Source organism: Oncorhynchus masou, unplaced genomic scaffold (genome assembly GCF_036934945.1).
Source record: "Oncorhynchus masou masou isolate Uvic2021 unplaced genomic scaffold, UVic_Omas_1.1 unplaced_scaffold_682, whole genome shotgun sequence".
In the NCBI taxonomy this organism is placed as follows: domain Eukaryota; kingdom Metazoa; phylum Chordata; class Actinopteri; order Salmoniformes; family Salmonidae; genus Oncorhynchus; species Oncorhynchus masou.
In genome coordinates, this window is record NW_027013271.1 from 50274 (window position 1) to 73129 (window position 22856).

A 22856-nucleotide genomic window follows, 5' to 3' on the forward strand; every position below is an offset into this window, starting at 1 on the left:
ACCAGACCTGAACTATAACCTGAACTACAACCAGACCTGAACTATAACCAGACCTGAACTACAACCAGACCTGAACTATAACCTGAACTACAACCAGACCTGAACTACAACCAGACCTGAACTATAACCAGACGTGAACTATAACCAGACCTGAACTATAACCAGACCTGAACTACAACCAGACCTGAACTATAACCTGAACTATAACCAGACCTGAACTATAACCAGACCTGAACTATAACCTGAACTACAACCAGACCTGAACTACAACCAGACCTGAACTACAACCAGACGTGAACTATAACCAGACCTGAACTATAACCAGACCTGAACTATAACCAGACCTGAACTACAACCAGACCTGAACTATAACCAGACCTGAACTATAACCAGACCTGAACTATAGCCAGACCTGAACTATAACCAGACCTGAACTATAACCTGAACTATAACCAGACCTGAACTATAACCAGACCTGAACTATAACCTGAACTATAACCGGACCTGAACTATAACCAGACGTGAACTATAGCCAGACCTGAACTATAACCTGAACTATAACCAGACCTGAACTACAACCAGACCTGAACTACAACCAGACCTGAACTATAACCGGACCTGAACTATAACCTGAACTACAACCAGACCTGAACTACAACCAGACCTGAACTACAACCAGACCTGAACTACAACCAGACCTGAACTATAACCAGACCTGAACTATAAAAGGACCTGAACTATAAAAGGACCTGAACTACAACCAGACCTGAACTATAACCAGTCGTGAAATATAACCAGACCTGAACTATTACCAGACTTGAACTATAACCTGAACTATAACCAGACCTAAACTATAACCTGACCTGAACAATAACCGGAACTACAACCTGAACTATAACCAGACCTGAACTATAACCAGTCCTGAACTATAACCAGTCCTGAACTATAACCAGACCTGAACTACAACCAGACCTGAACTATAACCAGATCTGAACTATAAAAGGACCTGAACTACAATCAGACCTGAACTACAACCTGAACTACAACCAGACCTGAACTATTACCAGACCTGAACTATAACCTGAAATACAACCTGAACTATAACCAGATCTGAACTATAACCAGACCTGAACTATAACCAGACCTGAACTATAACCAGACCTGAACTACAACCAGACCTGAACTACAACCAGACCTGAACTACAACCAGACCTGAACTACAACCAGACCTGAACTATAACCAGACCTGAACTATAACCAGACCTGAACTAGAACCTGAACTATAACCAGACCTGAACTAGAACCAGACCTGAACTACAACCAGACCTGAACTATAACCAGACCTGAACTATAACCTGAAATACAACCTGAACTACAACCAGACCTGAACTATAACCAGACCTGAACTATAACCTGAAATACAACCTGAACTACAACCAGACCTGAACTATAACCTGAACTATAACTAGACCTGAACTAGAACCAGACCTGAACTATAACCTGAACTATAACTAGACCTGAACTAGAACCAGACCTGAACTACAACCAGACCTGAACTATTACCAGACCTGAACTATAACCTGAAATACAACCTGAACTACAACCAGACCTGAACTATAACCTGAACTATAACTAGACCTGAACTAGAACCAGACCTGAACTACAACCAGACCTGAACTATTACCAGACCTGAACTATAACCTGAAATACAACCTGAACTATAACCAGATCTGAACTTTAAAAGGACCTGAACTACAACCAGACCTGAACTACAACCTGAACTATAACTAGACCTGAACTAGAACCAGACCTGAACTAGAACCAGACCTGAACTAGAACCAGACCTGAACTAGAACCAGACCTGAACTAGAACCAGACCTGAACTATAACCTGAACTACAACCAGACCTGAACTAGAACCAGACCTGAACTATAACCAGACCTGAACTATAACCGGACCTGAACTATAACCAGACCTGAACTATAACCAGACCTGAACTATAACCTGAACTATAACCAGACCTGAACTATAACCAGACCTGAACTAGAACCAGACCTGAACTACAACCAGACCTGAACTATAACCAAACCTGAACTATAACCAGACCTGAACTATAACCTGAACTATAACCAGACCTGAACTATAACCAGACCTGAACTATAACCTGAACTATAACCAGACCTGAACTAGAACCAGACCTGAACTAGAACCAGACCTGAACTAGAACCAGACCTGAACTAGAACCAGACCTGAACTATAACCTGAACTACAACCAGACCTGAACTAGAACCAGACCTGAACTAGAACCAGACCTGAACTTCAACCGGACCTGAACTAGAACCGGACCTGAACTAGAACCGGACCTGAACTAGAACCAGACCTGAACTACAACCAGACCTGAACTACAACTTGAACTATAACCAGACCTGAACTATAACCGGACCTGAACTATAACCAGACCTGAACTATGACCAGACCTGAACTATAACCTGAACTATAACCAGACCTGAACTATAACCAGACCTGAACTATAACCAGACCTGAACTAGAACCAGACCTGAACTACAACCAGACCTGAACTATAACCAAACCTGAACTATAACCAGACCTGAACTATAACCTGAACCATAACCAGACCTGAACTATAACCTGAACTATAACTAGACCTGAACTAGAACCAGACCTGAACTAGAACCAGACCCGAACTAGAACCAGACCTGAACTAGAACCAGACCTGAACTAGAACCAGACCTGAACTATAACCTGAACTACAACCAGACCTGAACTAGAACCAGACCTGAACTAGAACCAGACCTGAACTTCAACCGGACCTGAACTATAACCGGACCTGAACTAGAACCAGACCTGAACTACAACCAGACCTGATCTACAACTTGAACTATAACCAGACCTGAACTTCAGGTCTGGTTCTAATTCAGGTTCTAGTGCAGGTCTGGCGGGTTCTAGTTCAGGCCTAGTTGTAGTTCAGGTCTGGTAATAGTTCAGGTCTGGTTATAGTTTAGGTCTGGTTGTAGTTTAGGTCTGGTTCAGGTCTGGTCATAGTTCAGGTCTGGCCAGACCCAGACCTGAACCAAATCCAGACCTCAACTAGAACCAGAACTGAACTAGATCCAAATCTGAACTAGATCCAGACCTGAACCAGACCATAACTAGAATCAGTCCTGAACTGAACCAGACAATTTTCATTGTTCTTGTTTGTGTTGGTGTTTGTGTGTGTATGTGTTTATGTGTTGGTGTGTGTGTTTATAGTGTCCAGAGAGTTGCCTGTAGAGGAAGAGACCAGCCAGACCCAGCTACACCACAGGAGCAGTGAAGAACACTACACTTACACTAACACACCCTGGAAGATTTACCTGAGGAAAGAGGTACACACACTAACACACCCTGGGAGATTTACCTGAGGAAAGAGGTACACACACTAACACACCCTGGGAGATTTACCTGAGGAAGGAGGGGCCCACACACTAACACACCCTGGAAGATTTACCTGAGGAAAGAGGTACACACACTAACACACCCTGGAAGATTTACCTGAGGACAGAGGTACACACACTAACACACCCTGGAAGATTTACCTGAGGAAAGAGGTACACACACTAACACACCCTGAGAGATTTACCTGAGGAAGGAGGGGCCCACACACTAACACACCCTGGAAGATTTACCTGAGGAAAGAGGTACACACACTAACACACCCTGGGAGATTTACCTGAGGAAGGAGGGGCCCACACACTAACACATCCTGAGAGATTTACCTGAGGACAGAGGTACACACACTAACACACCCTGAGAGATTTACCTGAGGAAGGAGGGGCCCACACACAAAGACACCCTGGGAGATTTACCTGAGGACAGAGGTACACACACTAACACACCCTGAGAGATTTACCTGAGGAAGGAGGGGCCCACACACTAACACACCCTGAGAGATTTACCTGAGGAAGGAGGGGCCCACACACTAACACATCCTGAGAGATTTACCTGAGGAAGGAGGGGCCCACACACTAACACACCCTGAGAGATTTACCTGAGGAATGAGGGGCCCACACACTAAGACACCCTGGAAGATTTACCTGAGGAAGGAGGGGCCCACACACTAACACACCCTGGTAGATTTACCTGAGGAAGGAGGGGCCCACACACTAACACACCCTGAGAGATTTACCTGAGGAATGAGGGGCCCACACACTAAGACACCCTGGGAGATTTACCTGAGGAAGGAGGGGCCCACACACTAACACACCCTGAGAGATTTACCTGAGGAAGGAGGGGCCCACACACTAACACACCCTGGGAGATTTACCTGAGGAAGGAGGGGCCCACACACTAACACACCCTGGAAGATTTACCTGAGGAAAGAGGGGCCCACACACTAACACACCCTGGAAGATTTACCTGAGGAAGGAGGGGCCCACACACTAACACACCCTGGTAGATTTACCTGTCAATCAGTCACAATCAATCATGATCCTTCAAGCCAATTAGGAACAAGTAAAATAATTGTTTGTCCAACCAATGAGCTCATTCCAAGTCTTGATATTGTCTATGTTGATGTTGTGGTACTGCAGGTGTTCTACCCTAAAGACAACTTCAACACTCCTCTGTTGCTGGAGCTGCTGTTCAGACAGGTAGTCCACGACACCTTCTCAGAGGCCTGCATCCGCATCACTCAGGAGGAGAGGACCAAGATGAAGGCTCTATTTGGTACCAACCATTAGAACCACCACAAAACACCATCAAAACAAAACACGACAACCCAACACAAAACACTACAACCCACCACAAAACACCACAACCCACCACACAACACCACAACCCACCACACAACACCACAACCCACCACACAACACCACAACCCACCACAAAACACTACAACCCACCACAAAACACTACAATCCACCACACAACACCACAACCCACCACACAACACCACAACCCACCACACAACACCACAACACCACAACGCACAACACCACAACCCACCACACACCACCACAACCCACCACACAACACCACAACCCACCACACAACACCATAACCCACCACACAACACCACAACCCACCACACAACACCACAACCCACCACACACCACTACAACCCACCACACAACACCACAACACCACAACCCACCACACAACACCACAACACCACAACCCACCACACAACACCACCACCCACCACACAACACCATAACCCACCACACAACACCACAACCCACCACACAACACCACAACCCACCACACACCACTACAACCCACCACACAACACCACAACACCACAACCCACCACACAACACCACAACACCACAACCCACCACACCACAACCCACCACACAACACCACAACCCACCACACCACACAACACCACACCACAACCCACCACACCACACAACACCACACCACAACCCACCACACAACACCACAACCCACCACATAACACCACAACCCACCACACAACACCACAACCCACCACACAACACCACAGCCCACCACACAACACCATAACCCACCACACAACACCACAACCCACCACACAACACCACAACCCACCACAACCCACCACATAACACCACAACCCACCACACAACACCACCACACAACACCACAACCCACAACATAACACCACACCCACCACACAACACCACCACACAACACCACAACCCACCACATAACACCACAACCCACCACACAACACCACAACCCACCACACAACACCACACCACAACCCACCACATAACACCACCACCCACCACACAACACCACCACACCACACAACACCACAACCCACCACACAACACTACAACCCACCACACAACACCACAACCCACCACACAACACCACAACCCACCACATAACACCACAACCCACCACACAACACCACAACCCACCACACAACACCACAACCCACCACACAACACCACAACCCACCACATAACACCATGAAATCACAACAAGCCACCACATAACACCACAAAACACCATCAAACCACAACAAACCACCATCAAACCACCACAACCCCCCACAAAACACTGCAATCTGCAAAACACCTTCGAAACACCACAAAACACCCTCAAACCACATCAAACCACAACAAAACAACCTCAAACCACATCAAACCACAACAAAACACCCTCAAACCACAACAAAACACCCTCAAACCACAACAAAACACCCTCAAACCACCACAAAACACCCTCAAACCACCACAAAACACCCTCAAACCACAACAAAACACCCTCAAACCACCACAAAACACCCTCAAACCACTACAAAACACCCTCAAACCACAACAAAACACCCTCAAACCACCACAAAACGCCCTCAAACCACCACAAAAACACCACAAAACACCCTCAAACCACCACAAAACACCCTCAAACCACCACAAAACACCCTCAAACCACCACAAAACACCCTCAAACCACTACAAAACACCCTCAAACCACCACAAAACACCCTCAAACCACCACAAAACACCCTCAAACCACCACAAAACACCCTCAAACCACTACAAAACACCCTCAAACCACCACAAAACGCCCTCAAACCACCACAAAACGCCCTCAAACCACCACAAACCACCACAAAACGCCCTCAAACCACCACAAAACGCCCTCAAACCACCACAAAACGCCCTCAAACCACTACAAAACGCCCTCAAACCACCACAAAACACCCTCAAACCACCACAAAACACCCTCAAACCACCACAAACCACAACAAAACACCCTCAAACCACCACACAACACCACAACCCACCACACAACACCACAACCCACCACACAACACCACATAACACCACAACCCACCACACAACACCACCACACAACACCACAACCCACAACATAACACCACACCCACCACACAACACCACCACACAACACCACAGCCCACCACATAACACCACAACCCACCACACAACACCACAACCCACCACACAACACCACACCACAACCCACCACATAACACCACCACCCACCACACAACACCACCACACCACACAACACCACAACCCACCACACAACACTACAACCCACCACACAACACCACAGCCCACCACACAACACCACAACCCACCACACAACACCACAACCCACCACACAACACCACAACCCACCACACAACACCACAACCCACCACACAACACCACAACCCACCACACCACACCACAACCCACCACACAACACCACAACCCACCACACAATACCATGAAACCACCACAACCCAGCACACAACACAACACCACAACACACAACACCACACAACACCACAACCCACCACACAACACCACAACCCACCACACAACACCACAACCCACCACACAACACTACAACCCACCACACAACACCACAACCCACCACACAACACTACAACCCACCACACAACACCACACCACAACCCACCACATAACACCACCACCCACCACACAACACCACCACACCACACAACACCACAACCCACCACACAACACTACAACCCACCACACAACACCACAACCCACCACACAACACCACAACCCACCACATAACACCACAACCCACCACACAACACCACAACCCACCACACAACACCACAACCCACCACACAACACCACAACCCACCACATAACACCATGAAATCACAACAAGCCACCACATAACACCACAAAACACCATCAAACCACAACAAACCACCATCAAACCACCACAACCCCCACAAAACACTGCAATCTGCAAAACACCTTCGAAACACCACAAAACACCCTCAAACCACATCAAACCACAACAAAACAACCTCAAACCACATCAAACCACAACAAAACACCCTCAAACCACAACAAAACACCCTCAAACCACAACAAAACACCCTCAAACCACCACAAAACACCCTCAAACCACCACAAAACACCCTCAAACCACAACAAAACACCCTCAAACCACCACAAAACACCCTCAAACCACTACAAAACACCCTCAAACCACAACAAAACACCCTCAAACCACCACAAAACGCCCTCAAACCACCACAAAACACCCTCAAACCACCACAAAACACCCTCAAACCACCACAAAACACCCTCAAACCACCACAAAACACCCTCAAACCACTACAAAACACCCTCAAACCACCACAAAACACCCTCAAACCACCACAAAACACCCTCAAACCACCACAAAACACCCTCAAACCACTACAAAACACCCTCAAACCACCACAAAACGCCCTCAAACCACCACAAAACGCCCTCAAACCACCACAAACCACCACAAAACGCCCTCAAACCACCACAAAACGCCCTCAAACCACCACAAAACGCCCTCAAACCACTACAAAACGCCCTCAAACCACCACAAAACACCCTCAAACCACCACAAAACACCCTCAAACCACCACAAACCACAACAAAACACCCTCAAACCACCACACAACACCACAACCCACCACACAACACCACAACCCACCACACAACACCACATAACACCACAACCCACCACACAACACCACCACACAACACCACAACCCACAACATAACACCACACCCACCACACAACACCACCACACAACACCACAGCCCACCACATAACACCACAACCCACCACACAACACCACAACCCACCACACAACACCACACCACAACCCACCACATAACACCACCACCCACCACACAACACCACCACACCACACAACACCACAACCCACCACACAACACTACAACCCACCACACAACACCACAGCCCACCACACAACACCACAACCCACCACACAACACCACAACCCACCACACAACACCACAACCCACCACACAACACCACAACCCACCACACAACACCACAACCCACCACACCACACCACAACCCACCACACAACACCACAACCCACCACACAATACCATGAAACCACCACAACCCAGCACACAACACAACACCACAACACACAACACCACACAACACCACAACCCACCACACAACACCACAACCCACCACACAACACCACAACCCACCACACCACACCACAACCCACCACACAACACCACAACCCACCACACAATACCATGAAACCACCACAACCCAGCACACAACACCACATCCCACCACATTACACCACAACCCACCACACAACACCACAACCCACCACACAACACCACAACCCACCACACAACACTACAACCCACCACACAACACCACAACCCACCACATAACACCATGAAATCACAACAAGCCACCACATAACAACACAAAACACCATCAAACCACAACAAACCACCATCAAACCACCACAACCCCCCACAAAACACTGCAATCTGCAAAACACCCTCAAACCACATCAAACCACAACAAAACACCCTCAAACCACATCAAACCACAACAAAACACCCTCAAACCACAACAAAACACCCTCAAACCACCACAAAACACCCTCAAACCACCACAAAACACCCTCAAACCACCACAAAACACCCTCAAACCACCACAAAACACCCTCAAACCACAACAAAACACCCTCAAACCACCACAAAACACCCTCAAACCACCACAAAACACCCTCAAACCACTACAAAACACCCTCAAACCACCACAAAACACCCTCAAACCACCACAAAACACCCTCAAACCACCACAAAACACCCTCAAACCACTACAAAACACCCTCAAACCACCACAAAACGCCCCTCAAACCACCACAAAACACCCTCAAACCACCACAAAACACCCTCAAACCACCACAAAACACCCTCAAACCACCACAAACACCCTCAAACCACTACAAAACACCCTCAAACCACCACAAAACACCCTCAAACCACCACAAAACACCCTCAAACCACCACAAAACACCCTCAAACCACCACAAAACGCCCTCAAACCACCACAAAACGCCCTCAAACCACCACAAACCACCACAAAACGCCCTCAAACCACCACAAAACGCCCTCAAACCACCACAAAACGCCCTCAAACCACTACAAAACGCCCTCAAACCACCACAAAACACCCTCAAACCACCACAAAACACCCTCAAACCACCACAAACCACAACAAAACACCCTCAAACCACCACACAACACCACAACCCACCACACAACACCACAACCCACCACACAACACCACATAACACCACAACCCACCACACAACACCACCACACAACACCACAACCCACAACATAACACCACACCCACCACACAACACCACAGCCCACCACATAACACCACAACCCACCACACAACACCACAACCCACCACACAACACCACACCACAACCCACCACATAACACCACCACCCACCACACAACACCACCACACCACACAACACCACAACCCACCACACAACACTACAACCCACCACACAACACCACAGCCCACCACACAACACCACAACCCACCACACAACACCACAACCCACCACACAACACCACAACCCACCACACAACACCACAACCCACCACACAACACCACAACCCACCACACCACACCACAACCCACCACACAACACCACAACCCACCACACAATACCATGAAACCACCACAACCCAGCACACAACACAACACCACAACACACAACACCACACAACACCACAACCCACCACACAACACCACAACCCACCACACAACACCACAACCCACCACACCACACCACACCACAACCCACCACACAACACCACAACCCACCACACAATACCATGAAACCACCACAACCCAGCACACAACACCACATCCCACCACATTACACCACAACCCACCACACAACACCACAACCCACCACACAACACCACAACCCACCACACAACACTACAACCCACCACACAACACCACAACCCACCACATAACACCATGAAATCACAACAAGCCACCACATAACACCACAAAACACCATCAAACCACAACAAACCACCATCAAACCACCACAACCCCCCACAAAACACTGCAATCTGCAAAACACCCTCAAACCACATCAAACCACAACAAAACACCCTCAAACCACATCAAACCACAACAAAACACCCTCAAACCACAACAAAACACCCTCAAACCACCACAAAACACCCTCAAACCACCACAAAACACCCTCAAACCACCACAAAACACCCTCAAACCACAACAAAACACCCTCAAACCACAACAAACCACACAAAACACCCTCAAACCACCACAAAACACCCTCAAACCACCACAAAACACCCTCAAACCACCACAAAACACCCTCAAACCACCACAAAACACCCTCAAACCACCACAAAACACCCTCAAACCACCACAAAACACCCTCAAACCACCACAAAACGCCCTCAAACCACCACAAAACACCCTCAAACCACCACAAAACACCCTCAAACCACCACAAAACACCCTCAAACCACCACAAAACACCCTCAAACCACCACAAAACACCCTCAAACCACCACCCTCAAACCACCACAAAAAACACCCTCAAACCACCACAAAACACCCTCAAACCACTACAAAACACCCTCAAACCACCACAAAACGCCCCTCAAACCACCACAAAACGCCCTCAAACCACCACAAACCACCACAAAACGCCCTCAAACCACCACAAAACGCCCTCAAACCACCACAAAACGCCCTCAAACCACTACAAAACGCCCTCAAACCACCACAAAACACCCTCAAACCACCACAAAACACCCTCAAACCACCACAAACCACAACAAAACACCCTCAAACCACCACACAACACCACAACCCACCACACAACACCACAACCCACCACACAACACCACATAACACCACAACCCACCACACAACACCACCACACAACACCACAACCCACAACATAACACCACACCCACCACACAACACCACAGCCCACCACATAACACCACAACCCACCACACAACACCACAACCCACCACACAACACCACACCACAACCCACCACATAACACCACCACCCACCACACAACACCACCACACCACACAACACCACAACCCACCACACAACACTACAACCCACCACACAACACCACAGCCCACCACACAACACCACAACCCACCACACAACACCACAACCCACCACACAACACCACAACCCACCACACAACACCACAACCCACCACACAACACCACAACCCACCACACAACACCACAACCCACCACACCACACCACAACACACCACACAACACCACAACCCACCACACAATACCATGAAACCACCACAACCCAGCACACAACACAACACCACAACACACAACACCACACAACACCACAACCCACCACACAACACCACAACCCACCACACAACACCACAACCCACCACACCACACCACAACCCACCACACAACACCACAACCCACCACACAATACCATGAAACCACCACAACCCAGCACACAACACCACATCCCACCACATTACACCACAACCCACCACACAACACCACAACCCACCACACAACACCACAACCCACCACACAACACTACAACCCACCACACAACACCACAACCCACCACATAACACCATGAAATCACAACAAGCCACCACATAACACCACAAAACACCATCAAACCACAACAAACCACCATCAAACCACCACAACCCCCCACAAAACACTGCAATCTGCAAAACACCCTCAAACCACATCAAACCACCACAAAACACCCTCAAACCACATCAAACCAAACAAAACACCCTCAAAACCACCACAAAACACCCTCAAACCACAACAAAACACCCTCAAACCACCACAAAACACCCTCAAACCACCACAAAACACCCTCAAACCACTACAAAACACCCTCAAACCACCACAAAACACCCTCAAACCACCACAAAACACCCTCAAACCACCACAAAACACCCTCAAACCACTACAAAACACCCTCAAACCACCACAAAACGCCCTCAAACCACCACAAAACACCCTCAAACCACCACAAAACACCCTCAAACCACCACAAAACACCCTCAAACCACCACAAAACACCCTCAAACCACCACAAAACACCCTCAAACCACCACAAAACACCCTCAAACCACCACAAAACACCCTCAAACCACTACAAACACCCTCAAACCACCACAAAACGCCCTCAAACCACCACAAAACGCCCTCAAACCACCACAAACCACCACAAAACGCCCTCAAACCACCACAAAACGCCCTCAAACCACCACAAAACGCCCTCAAACCACTACAAACGCCCTCAAACCACCACAAAACACCCTCAAACCACCACAAAACACCCTCAAACCACCACAAACCACAACAAAACACCCTCAAACCACCACACAACACCACAACCCACCACACAACACCACAACCCACCACACAACACCACATAACACCACAACCCACCACACAACACCACCACACAACACCACAACCCACAACATAACACCACACCCACCACACAACACCACAGCCCACCACATAACACCACAACCCACCACACAACACCACAACCCACCACACAACACCACACCACAACCCACCACATAACACCACCACCCACCACACAACACCACCACACCACACAACACCACAACCCACCACACAACACTACAACCCACCACACAACACCACAGCCCACCACACAACACCACAACCCACCACACAACACCACAACCCACCACACAACACCACAACCCACCACACAACACCACAACCCACCACACAACACCACAACCCACCACACCACACCACAACCCACCACACAACACCACAACCCACCACACAATACCATGAAACCACCACAACCCAGCACACAACACAACACCACAACACACAACACCACACAACACCACAACCCACCACACAACACCACAACCCACCACACAACACCACAACCCACCACACCACACCACAACCCACCACACAACACCACAACCCACCACACAATACCATGAAACCACCACAACCCAGCACACAACACCACATCCCACCACATTACACCACAACCCACCACACAACACCACAACCCACCACACAACACCACAACCCACCACACAACACTACAACCCACCACACAACACCACAACCCACCACATAACACCATGAAATCACAACAAGCCACCACATAACACCACAAAACACCATCAAACCACAACAAACCACCATCAAACCACCACAACCCCCCACAAAACACTGCAATCTGCAAAACACCCTCAAACCACATCAAACCACAACAAAACACCCTCAAACCACATCAAACCACAACAAAACACCCTCAAACCACAACAAAACACCCTCAAACCACCACAAACACCCTCAAACCACCACAAAACACCCTCAAACCACCACAAAACACCCTCAAACCACCACAAAACACCCTCAAACCACAACAAAACACCCTCAAACCACCACAAAACACCCTCAAACCACCACAAAACACCCTCAAACCACTACAAAACACCCTCAAACCACCACAAAACACCCTCAAACCACCACAAAACACCCTCAAACCACCACAAAACACCCTCAAACCACTACAAAACACCCTCAAACCACCACAAAACGCCCTCAAACCACCACAAAACACCCTCAAACCACCACAAAACACCCTCAAACCACCACAAAACACCCTCAAACCACCACAAAACACCCTCAAACCACTACAAACACCCTCAAACCACCACAAAACACCCTCAAACCACCACAAAACACCCTCAAACCACTACAAAACACCCTCAAACCACCACAAAACGCCCTCAAACCACCACAAAACGCCCTCAAACCACCACAAACCACCACAAAACGCCCTCAAACCACCACAAAACGCCCTCAAACCACCACAAAACGCCCTCAAACCACTACAAAACGCCCTCAAACCACCACAAAACACCCTCAAACCACCACAAAACACCCTCAAACCACCACAAACCACAACAAAACACCCTCAAACCACCACACAACACCACAACCCACCACACAACACCACAACCCACCACACAACACCACATAACACCACAACCCACCACACAACACCACCACACAACACCACAACCCACAACATAACACCACACCCACCACACAACACCACAGCCCACCACATAACACCACAACCCACCACACAACACCACAACCCACCACACAACACCACACCACAACCCACCACATAACACCACCACCCACCACACAACACCACCACACCACACAACACCACAACCCACCACACAACACTACAACCCACCACACAACACCACAGCCCACCACACAACACCACAACCCACCACACAACACCACAACCCACCACACAACACCACAACCCACCACACAACACCACAACCCACCACACAACACCACAACCCACCACACCACACCACAACCCACCACACAACACCACAACCCACCACACAATACCATGAAACCACCACAACCCAGCACACAACACAACACCACAACACACAACACCACACAACACCACAACCCACCACACAACACCACAACCCACCACACAACACCACAACCCACCACACCACACCACAACCCACCACACAACACCACAACCCACCACACAATACCATGAAACCACCACAACCCAGCACACAACACCACATCCCACCACATTACACCACAACCCACCACACAACACCACAACCCACCACACAACACCACAACCCACCACACAACACTACAACCCACCACACAACACCACAACCCACCACATAACACCATGAAATCACAACAAGCCACCACATAACACCACAAAACACCATCAAACCACAACAAACCACCATCAAACCACCACAACCCCCACAAAACACTGCACTGCAATCTCAAACAAAACACCCTCAAACCACATCAAACCACAACAAAACACCCTCAAACCACATCAAACCACAACAAAACACCCTCAAACCACAACAAAACACCCTCAAACCACCACAAAACACCCTCAAACCACCACAAAACACCCTCAAACCACCACAAAACACCCTCAAACCACCACAAAACACCCTCAAACCACAACAAAACACCCTCAAACCACCACAAAACACCCTCAAACCACCACAAAACACCCTCAAACCACTACAAAACACCCTCAAACCACCACAAAACGCCCTCAAACCACCACAAAACGCCCTCAAACCACCACAAAACACTACAAAACGCCCTCAAACCACCACAAAACGCCCTCAAACCACCACAAAACGCCCTCAAACTACTACAAAACGCCCTCAAACCACCACAAAACACCCTCAAACCACCACAAAACACCCTCAAACCACCACAAACCACAACAAAACACCCTCAAACCACCACAAAACACCCTCAAACCACCACAAAACACCCTCAAACCACATCAAACCACAACAAAACACCCTCAAACCACATCAAACCACAACAAAACACCCTCAAACCACATCAAACCACCACAAAACACCCTCAAACCACATCAAACCACAACAAAACACCCTCAAACCACCACAAAACGCCCTCAAACCACTACAAAACACCCTCAAACCACCACAAAACGCCCTCAAACCACCACAAAACACTCTCAAACCACCACAAAACACCCTCAAACCACCACAAAACGCCCTCAAACCACTACAAAACGCCCTCAAACCACCACAAAACGCCCTCAAACCACTACAAAACACCCTCAAACCACAAAAACCACCTCAAAACCCCATAAAACACCACGAAACATCAAGAAACATCTCAAACCACCAGGAAACACCACAAACTATTTCAACCATCATTACTCAGTGTGTGTGTCTGTGTGTGCGTGTGTGCGTGTGTGCGTGTGTGCGTGTGCGTGTGTGCGCGCGCGCGTGTGTGTGTGTGTGTGTGTGTGTGTGTGTGTGTGTGTGTGTGTGTGTGTGTGTGTGTGTGTGTGTGTGTGTGTGTGTGTGTGTGTGTGTGTGTGTGTGTGTGTGTGTGTAGTGGAGCACCAGGTGGGTCAGGATGGAGCCACACAGGATGAGAGTGTGAAGAAGAAGATTGTGACGATGGCCAGAGACTCCTGGGAAATATATTTCTCACGACTCTTCCCTGCCTCGGTGAGTGTGTGTGTGAGCCTATATACCGTAGCTATATCTGGGGCAGCTCCACCCAGGACTCCTACCCAGGTCCAGCGACTGTCAACACAACACATTACACATTGGATGTCGCTAGGTGTTGGGTTGAGGTCGCTAGGTGTTGGGTTGAGGTCGCTAGGTGTTGGGTTGAGGTCACTAGGTGTTGGGTAGAGGTCGCTAGGTGTTGGGTTGTGGTAGCTTGGTGTTGGGTTGAGGTCGCTAGGTGTTGGGTTGAGGTAGCTTGGTGTTGGGTTGAGGTCGCTAGGCGTTGGGTTGAGGTCACTAGTTGTGGGTTGAGGCCGCTAGGTGTTGGGTTGAGGTTGCTAGGTGTTGGGTTGAGGTCGCTAGGTGTTGGGTTGAGTTCGCTAGGTGTAGGTTGCTAGGTGTTGGGTTGAGGTCGCTAGGTGTTGGGTTGAGGTCGCTAGGTTTTGGGTTGAGGTCGCTAGGTGTTGGGTTGAGGTCGCTAGGTGTTGGGTTGAGGTCGCTAGGTGTTGGGTTGAGGTCGCTAGGTGTTGGGTTGAGGTCGCTAGGTGTTGGGTTGAGGTCGCTAGGTGTTGGTTTGAAGTCGCTAGGTGTTGGGTAGAGGTCGCTAGGTGTTGGGTTGAGGTTATTAGGTGTTGGGTTGTGGTAGCTTGGTGTTGGGTTGAGGTCGCTAGGTGTTGGGTTGAGGTCGATAGGTGTTGGTTTTAGGTCGATAGGTGTTGGTTTTAGGTCGCTAGGTGTTGGGTAGAGGTCGCTAGGTGTTGGGTTGAGGTTATTAGGTGTTGTTTTGAGGTTATTAGGTTTTGGGTTGAGGTCGATAGGTTTTGGGTTGAGGTCGCTAGGTGTTGGGTTGAGGTGGCTAGGTGTTGGGTTGAGGTCGATAGGTGTTGGGTTGAGGTCGATAGGTGTTGGTTTGAGGTCGCTAGGTGTTGGGTTGAGATCGCTAGGTGTTGGGTTGAGGTCGCTAGGTGTTGGGTTGATGCTGCTAGGTGTTGGGTAGAGGGCGCAAGGTGTAGGTCGCTAGGTGTTGGGTTGAGGTCGCTAGGTGTTGGGTAGAGGTTGCTAGGTGTTGGGTAGAGGTCGCTAGGTGTTGGGTTGAGGTTATTAGGTGTTGGGTTGAGGTAGCTTGGTGCTGGGTTGAGGTTACTAGGTGTCGGGTTGAGGTCGCTAGGTGTTGGGTTGAGGTCACTAGGTGTAGGTCGCTAGGTGTTGGGTTTAGGTCGCTAGGTGTTGGGTTTAGGTCGCTAGGTGTTGGGTTGAGGTCGCTAGGTGTTGGGTTGAGATTGCTACGTGTTGGGTTAAGGTCGCTAGGTGTTGGGTTGAGGTCGCTAGGTGTAGGTTGTCAGGTGTTGGGTTGAGGTCGTTAAGTGTTGGGGTGAGGTCGCTAGGTGTTGGGTTGAGGTCACTAGGTGTTGGGTTGAGGTCACTAGGTGTTGGGTTGAGGTCACTAGGTGTGGGTTGAGGCCGCTAGGTGTTGGGTTGAGGTCGATAGGTTTTGGGTTGAGGTCGCTAGGTGTTGGGTAGAGGTCGCTAGGTGTTGGGTAGAGGTCGCTAGGTGTTGGGTAGAGGTCGCTAGGTGTTGGGTAGAGGTCGCTAGGTGTTGGGTAGAGGTCGCTAGGTGTTGGGTAGAGGTCGCTAGGTGTTGGGTAGAGGTCGCTAGGTGTTGGGTTGAGGTCGATAGGTGTTGGGTTGAGGTTATTAGATGTTGGGTTGAGGTAGCTTGGTGTTGGGTTGATGCCGCTAGGTGTTGGGTTGAGGTAGCTTGGTGTTGGGTTGATGCCGCTAGGTGTTGGGTTGAGGTCGCTAGGTGTTGGGTTGAGGTCGCTAGGTGTAGGTCGCTAGGTGTTGGGTTGAGGCCGCTAGGTGTTGGGTTGAGGTCGCTAGGTGTTGGGTTGAGGTCGCTAGGTGTTGGGTTGAGGTCGCTAGGTGTAGGTCGCTAGGTGTTGGGTTGAGGTCGCTAAGTGTTTGGTTGAGATCGCTAGGTGTTGGGTTGAGGTCGCTTGGTGTTGGGTTGAGGTTGCTACGTGTTCGGTTGATGTTATTAGGTGTTGGGTTGAGGTAGCTTGGTGTTGTGTTGAGGTCGCTAGGTGTTGGGTTGTGGTAGATTGGTGTTGGGTTGAGGTCGCTAGTTGTTGGGTTGAGGTCGCTAGGTGTTGGGTTGAGGTCACTAGGTGTAGGTTGCCAGGTGTTGGGTTGAGGTCGTTAAGTGTTGGGGTGAGGTCACTAGGTGTGGGTTGAGGCCGCTAGGTGTTGGGTTGAGGTCGATAGGTTTTGGGTTGAGGTCGCTAGGTGTTGGGTAGAGGTCGCTAGGTGTTGGGTAGAGGTCGCTAGGTGTTGGGTAGAGGTCGCTAGGTGTTGGGTAGAGGTCGCTAGGTGTTGGGTAGAGGTCGCTAGGTGTTGGGTAGAGGTCGCTAGGTGTTGGGTAGAGGTCGCTAGGTGTTGGGTAGAGGTCGCTAGGTGTTGGGTAGAGGTCGCTAGGTGTTGGGTAGAGGTCGCTAGGTGTTGGGTAGAGGTCGCTAGGTGTTGGGTAGAGGTCGCTAGGTGTTGGGTAGAGGTCGCTAGGTGTTGGGTAGAGGTCGCTAGGTGTTGGGTAGAGGTCGCTAGGTGTTGGGTAGAGGTCGCTAGGTGTTGGGTAGAGGTCGCTAGGTGTTGGGTAGAGGTCGCTAGGTGTTGGGTAGAGGTCGCTAGGTGTTGGGTAGAGGTCGCTAGGTGTTGGGTAGAGGTCGCTAGGTGTTGGGTAGAGGTCGCTAGGTGTTGGGTAGAGGTCGCTAGGTGTTGGGTAGAGGTCGCTAGGTGTTGGGTAGAGGTCGCTAGGTGTTGGGTAGAGGTCGCTAGGTGTTGGGTAGAGGTCGCTAGGTGTTGGGTAGAGGTCGCTAGGTGTTGGGTAGAGGTCGCTAGGTGTTGGGTAGAGGTCGCTAGGTGTTGGGTAGAGGTCGCTAGGTGTTGGGTAGAGGTCGCTAGGTGTTGGGTAGAGGTCGCTAGGTGTTGGGTAGAGGTCGCTAGGTGTTGGGTAGAGGTCGCTAGGTGTTGGGTTGAGGTCGCTAGGTGTTGGGTTGAGGTCGCTAGGTGTTGGGTTGAGGTCGCTAGGTGTTGGGTTGAGGTCGCTAGGTGTTGGGTTGAGGTCGCTAGGTGTTGGGTTGAGGTCGCTAGGTGTTGGGTTGAGGTCGCTAGGTGTTGGTTAGAGGTCGCTACGTGTTGGTTAGAGGTCGCTAGGTGTTGGGTAGAGGTCGCTCGGTGTTGGGTAGAGGTCGCTCGGTGTTGGGTAGAGGTCGCTCGGTGTTGGGTAGAGGTCGCTCGGTGTTGGGTAGAGGTCGCTCGGTGTTGGGTTGAGGTCGCTCGGTGTTGGGTTGAGGTCGCTAGGTGTTGGGTTGAGGTCGCTAGGTGTTGGGTTGAGGTCGCTAGGTGTTGGGTTGAGGCCGCTAGGTGTTGGGTTGAGTTCGCTAGGTGTAGGTCGCTAGGTGTTGGGTTGAGGCTGCTAGGTGTTGGGTTGAGGTCGCTAGGTGTTGGGTTGAGGTCGCTAGGTGTAGGTCGCTAGGTGTTTGGTTGAGGTCGCTAGGTGTTTGGTTGAGGTCGCTAGGTGTTGGGTTGAGGTCGCTAGGTGTTGGGTTGAGGTCGCTACGTGTTCGCTTGAGGTTATTAGGTGTTGGGTTGAGGTAGCTTGGTGTTGGGTTGAGGTCGCTAGGTGTTGGGTTGAGGTAGCTTGGTGTTGGGTTGAGGTAGCTTGGTGTTGGGTTGAGGTCGCTAGGTGTTGGGTTGAGGTCGCTAGGTGTTGGGTTGAGGTTGCTACGTGTTGGGTTAAGGTCGCTAGGTGTTGGGTTGAGGTCACTAGGTGTAGGTTGCCAGGTGTTGGGTTGAGGTCGTTAAGTGTTGGGTTGAGGTCACTAGGTGTAGGTCGCTAGGTGTTGGGTTGAGGTTACTAGGTGTAAGTCGCTACGTGTTGGGTTAAGCTAGGTGTTGGGTTGAGGTCGCTAGATGTTGGGTTGAGGTAGCTAGGTGGAGGTAGCTAGGTGTTGGGTTGAGTTCATAACTGTGTGTGTTTGTGAGCCTGTTCATGTTAACAGGGTGTGTGAGCCTGTTGATGTTGACAGAGTGTGTGTGTTGCAGGGCAGTGTGGGTACTGGGGTGCAGGTGGTCTCATAACTGTGTGTGTGTGTTGCAGGGCAGTGTGGGTACTGGGGTGCAGGTGGTCTCTGTGTCTCATCGAGGCATCAAGCTGCTGAAGATGGTGAGAAGCAGCGCTGTTGTCCCAGACTACTTCAGAGTGCTACACCCTTACAGGTACACACAAACACACACACATACACACACATTAGTGGTTAGAGTATTGGGCAAGTAACCCGAAAGGTTGCTGGATCGAATCCCCAAGCTGACAAGGTAAAGATCTGTCATTCTGCCCCTGAACAGGCAGTTAACCCACTGTTCCCAGACCGTCATTGTAAATAAGAATGTTCTTGCCTAGTTAAATAAAGGATAAATAAACACACATCCTGTTTGTTTCCGTAGTTACGAGGACATCCTGTTTGTTTCTCTGTGTTTTTCCATAGTTACGCGGACATCCTGTTTGTTTCTGTGTGTTTCCATAGTTACGCGGACATCCTGTTTGTTTCTCTGTGTTTTTCCGTAGTTACGCGGACATCCTGTTTGTGTCCATTCCATCTAAGAACATGTTGGAGTTTAACCTGACCAATGAGAAGCTGATTCTGTTCTCCGCCAAGGCTCCACAGGTTAAACACATGGTGGACTACTTTATCACAGAACTGAAGAAGGTGAGACAGGTTAGAGGGTGAGACTGGTTAGACAGGTTAGAGGGTGAGACTGGTTAGACAGGTTAGAGGGTGAGACATGTTAGACAGGTTAGAGGGTGAGACAGGTTAGAAGGTGAGACTGGTTAGACAGGTTAGAGGGTGAGACTGGTTAGACAGGTTAGAGGGTGAGACATGTTAGACACGTTAGAGGGTGAGACAGGTTAGAAGGTGAGACTGGTTAGACAGGTTAGAGGGTGAGACAGGTTAGAAGGTGAGACAGATTAAAGGGTGAGACAGGATAGAGGGTGAGACTGGTTAGACAGGTTAGAGAGTGAGACAGGTTAGACAGGTTAGAGAGTGAGACAGGTTAGAGAGTGAGACAGATTAGACAGGTTAGACAGGTTAGAGGGTGACACAGGTTAGAGAGTGAGACAGGTTAGAGAGTGAGACAGGTTAGACAGGTTAGAGAGTGAGACAGGTTAGAGAGTGAGACAGGTTAGACAGGTTAGAGGGTGAGACAGGTTAGAGAGTGAGACAGGTTAGAGGGTGAGACAGGTTAGACAGGTTAGACAGGTTAGAAGGTGAGACAGGTTAGAGAGTGAGACAGGTTAGACAGGTTAGAGGGTGAGACAGGTTAGACAGGTTAGAGGGTGAGACAGGTTAGAGGGTGAGACAGGTTAGACAGGTTAGAGGGTGAGACAGGTTAGACAGGTTAGAGGGTGAGACAGGTTAGACAGGTTAGAGGATGAGACAGGTTAGACAGGTTAGAGGGTGAGACAGGTTAGACAGGTTAGAGGGTGAGACAGGTTAGACAGGTTAGAGGGTGAGACAGGTTAGACAGGTTAGAGGGTGAGACAGGTTAGACAGGTTAGACAGGTTAGAGGGTGAGACAGGTTAGACAGGTTAGAGGGTGAGACAGGTTAGACAGGTTAGAGGATGAGACAGGTTAGACAGGTTAGAGGGTGAGACAGGTTAGACAGGTTAGAGGGTGAGACAGGTTAGACAGGTTAGAGGGTGAGACAGGTTAGACAGGTTAGAGGGTGAGACAGGTTAGACAGGTTAGACAGGTTAGAGGGTGAGACAGGTTAGACAGGTTAGAGGGTTAGACAGGTTAGACAGGTTAGAGGGTGAGACAGGTTAGACAGGTT

General features: G+C 49.7%; 2 protein-coding genes across 2 annotated transcripts in view; both read left to right on the top strand.

The window, feature by feature from the left end:
* LOC135536901 (unconventional myosin-XV-like) overlaps positions 1 to 3576 on the top strand; it is a 43174-nt gene extending 39598 nt beyond the window's left edge. The window contains exon 8 of the mRNA XM_064963122.1: positions 3271 to 3576. Coding sequence (XP_064819194.1) covers positions 3271 to 3422 — 152 coding nt within the window. The 3' untranslated portion in view covers positions 3423 to 3576. The remainder of the gene's footprint in view (positions 1 to 3270) is intronic.
* Positions 3577 to 3667: 91 nt separating this feature from the next.
* The window catches only part of LOC135536904 (unconventional myosin-XV-like), a 59354-nt gene continuing 40165 nt past the window's right edge, over positions 3668 to 22856 (top strand). Inside the window, exons 1-5 of the mRNA XM_064963126.1 lie at positions 3668 to 3698; positions 4590 to 4725; positions 16848 to 16963; positions 21123 to 21241; positions 21588 to 21729. Coding sequence (XP_064819198.1) covers positions 4710 to 4725; positions 16848 to 16963; positions 21123 to 21241; positions 21588 to 21729 — 393 coding nt within the window. The 5' untranslated portion in view covers positions 3668 to 3698; positions 4590 to 4709. The remainder of the gene's footprint in view (positions 3699 to 4589; positions 4726 to 16847; positions 16964 to 21122; positions 21242 to 21587; positions 21730 to 22856) is intronic.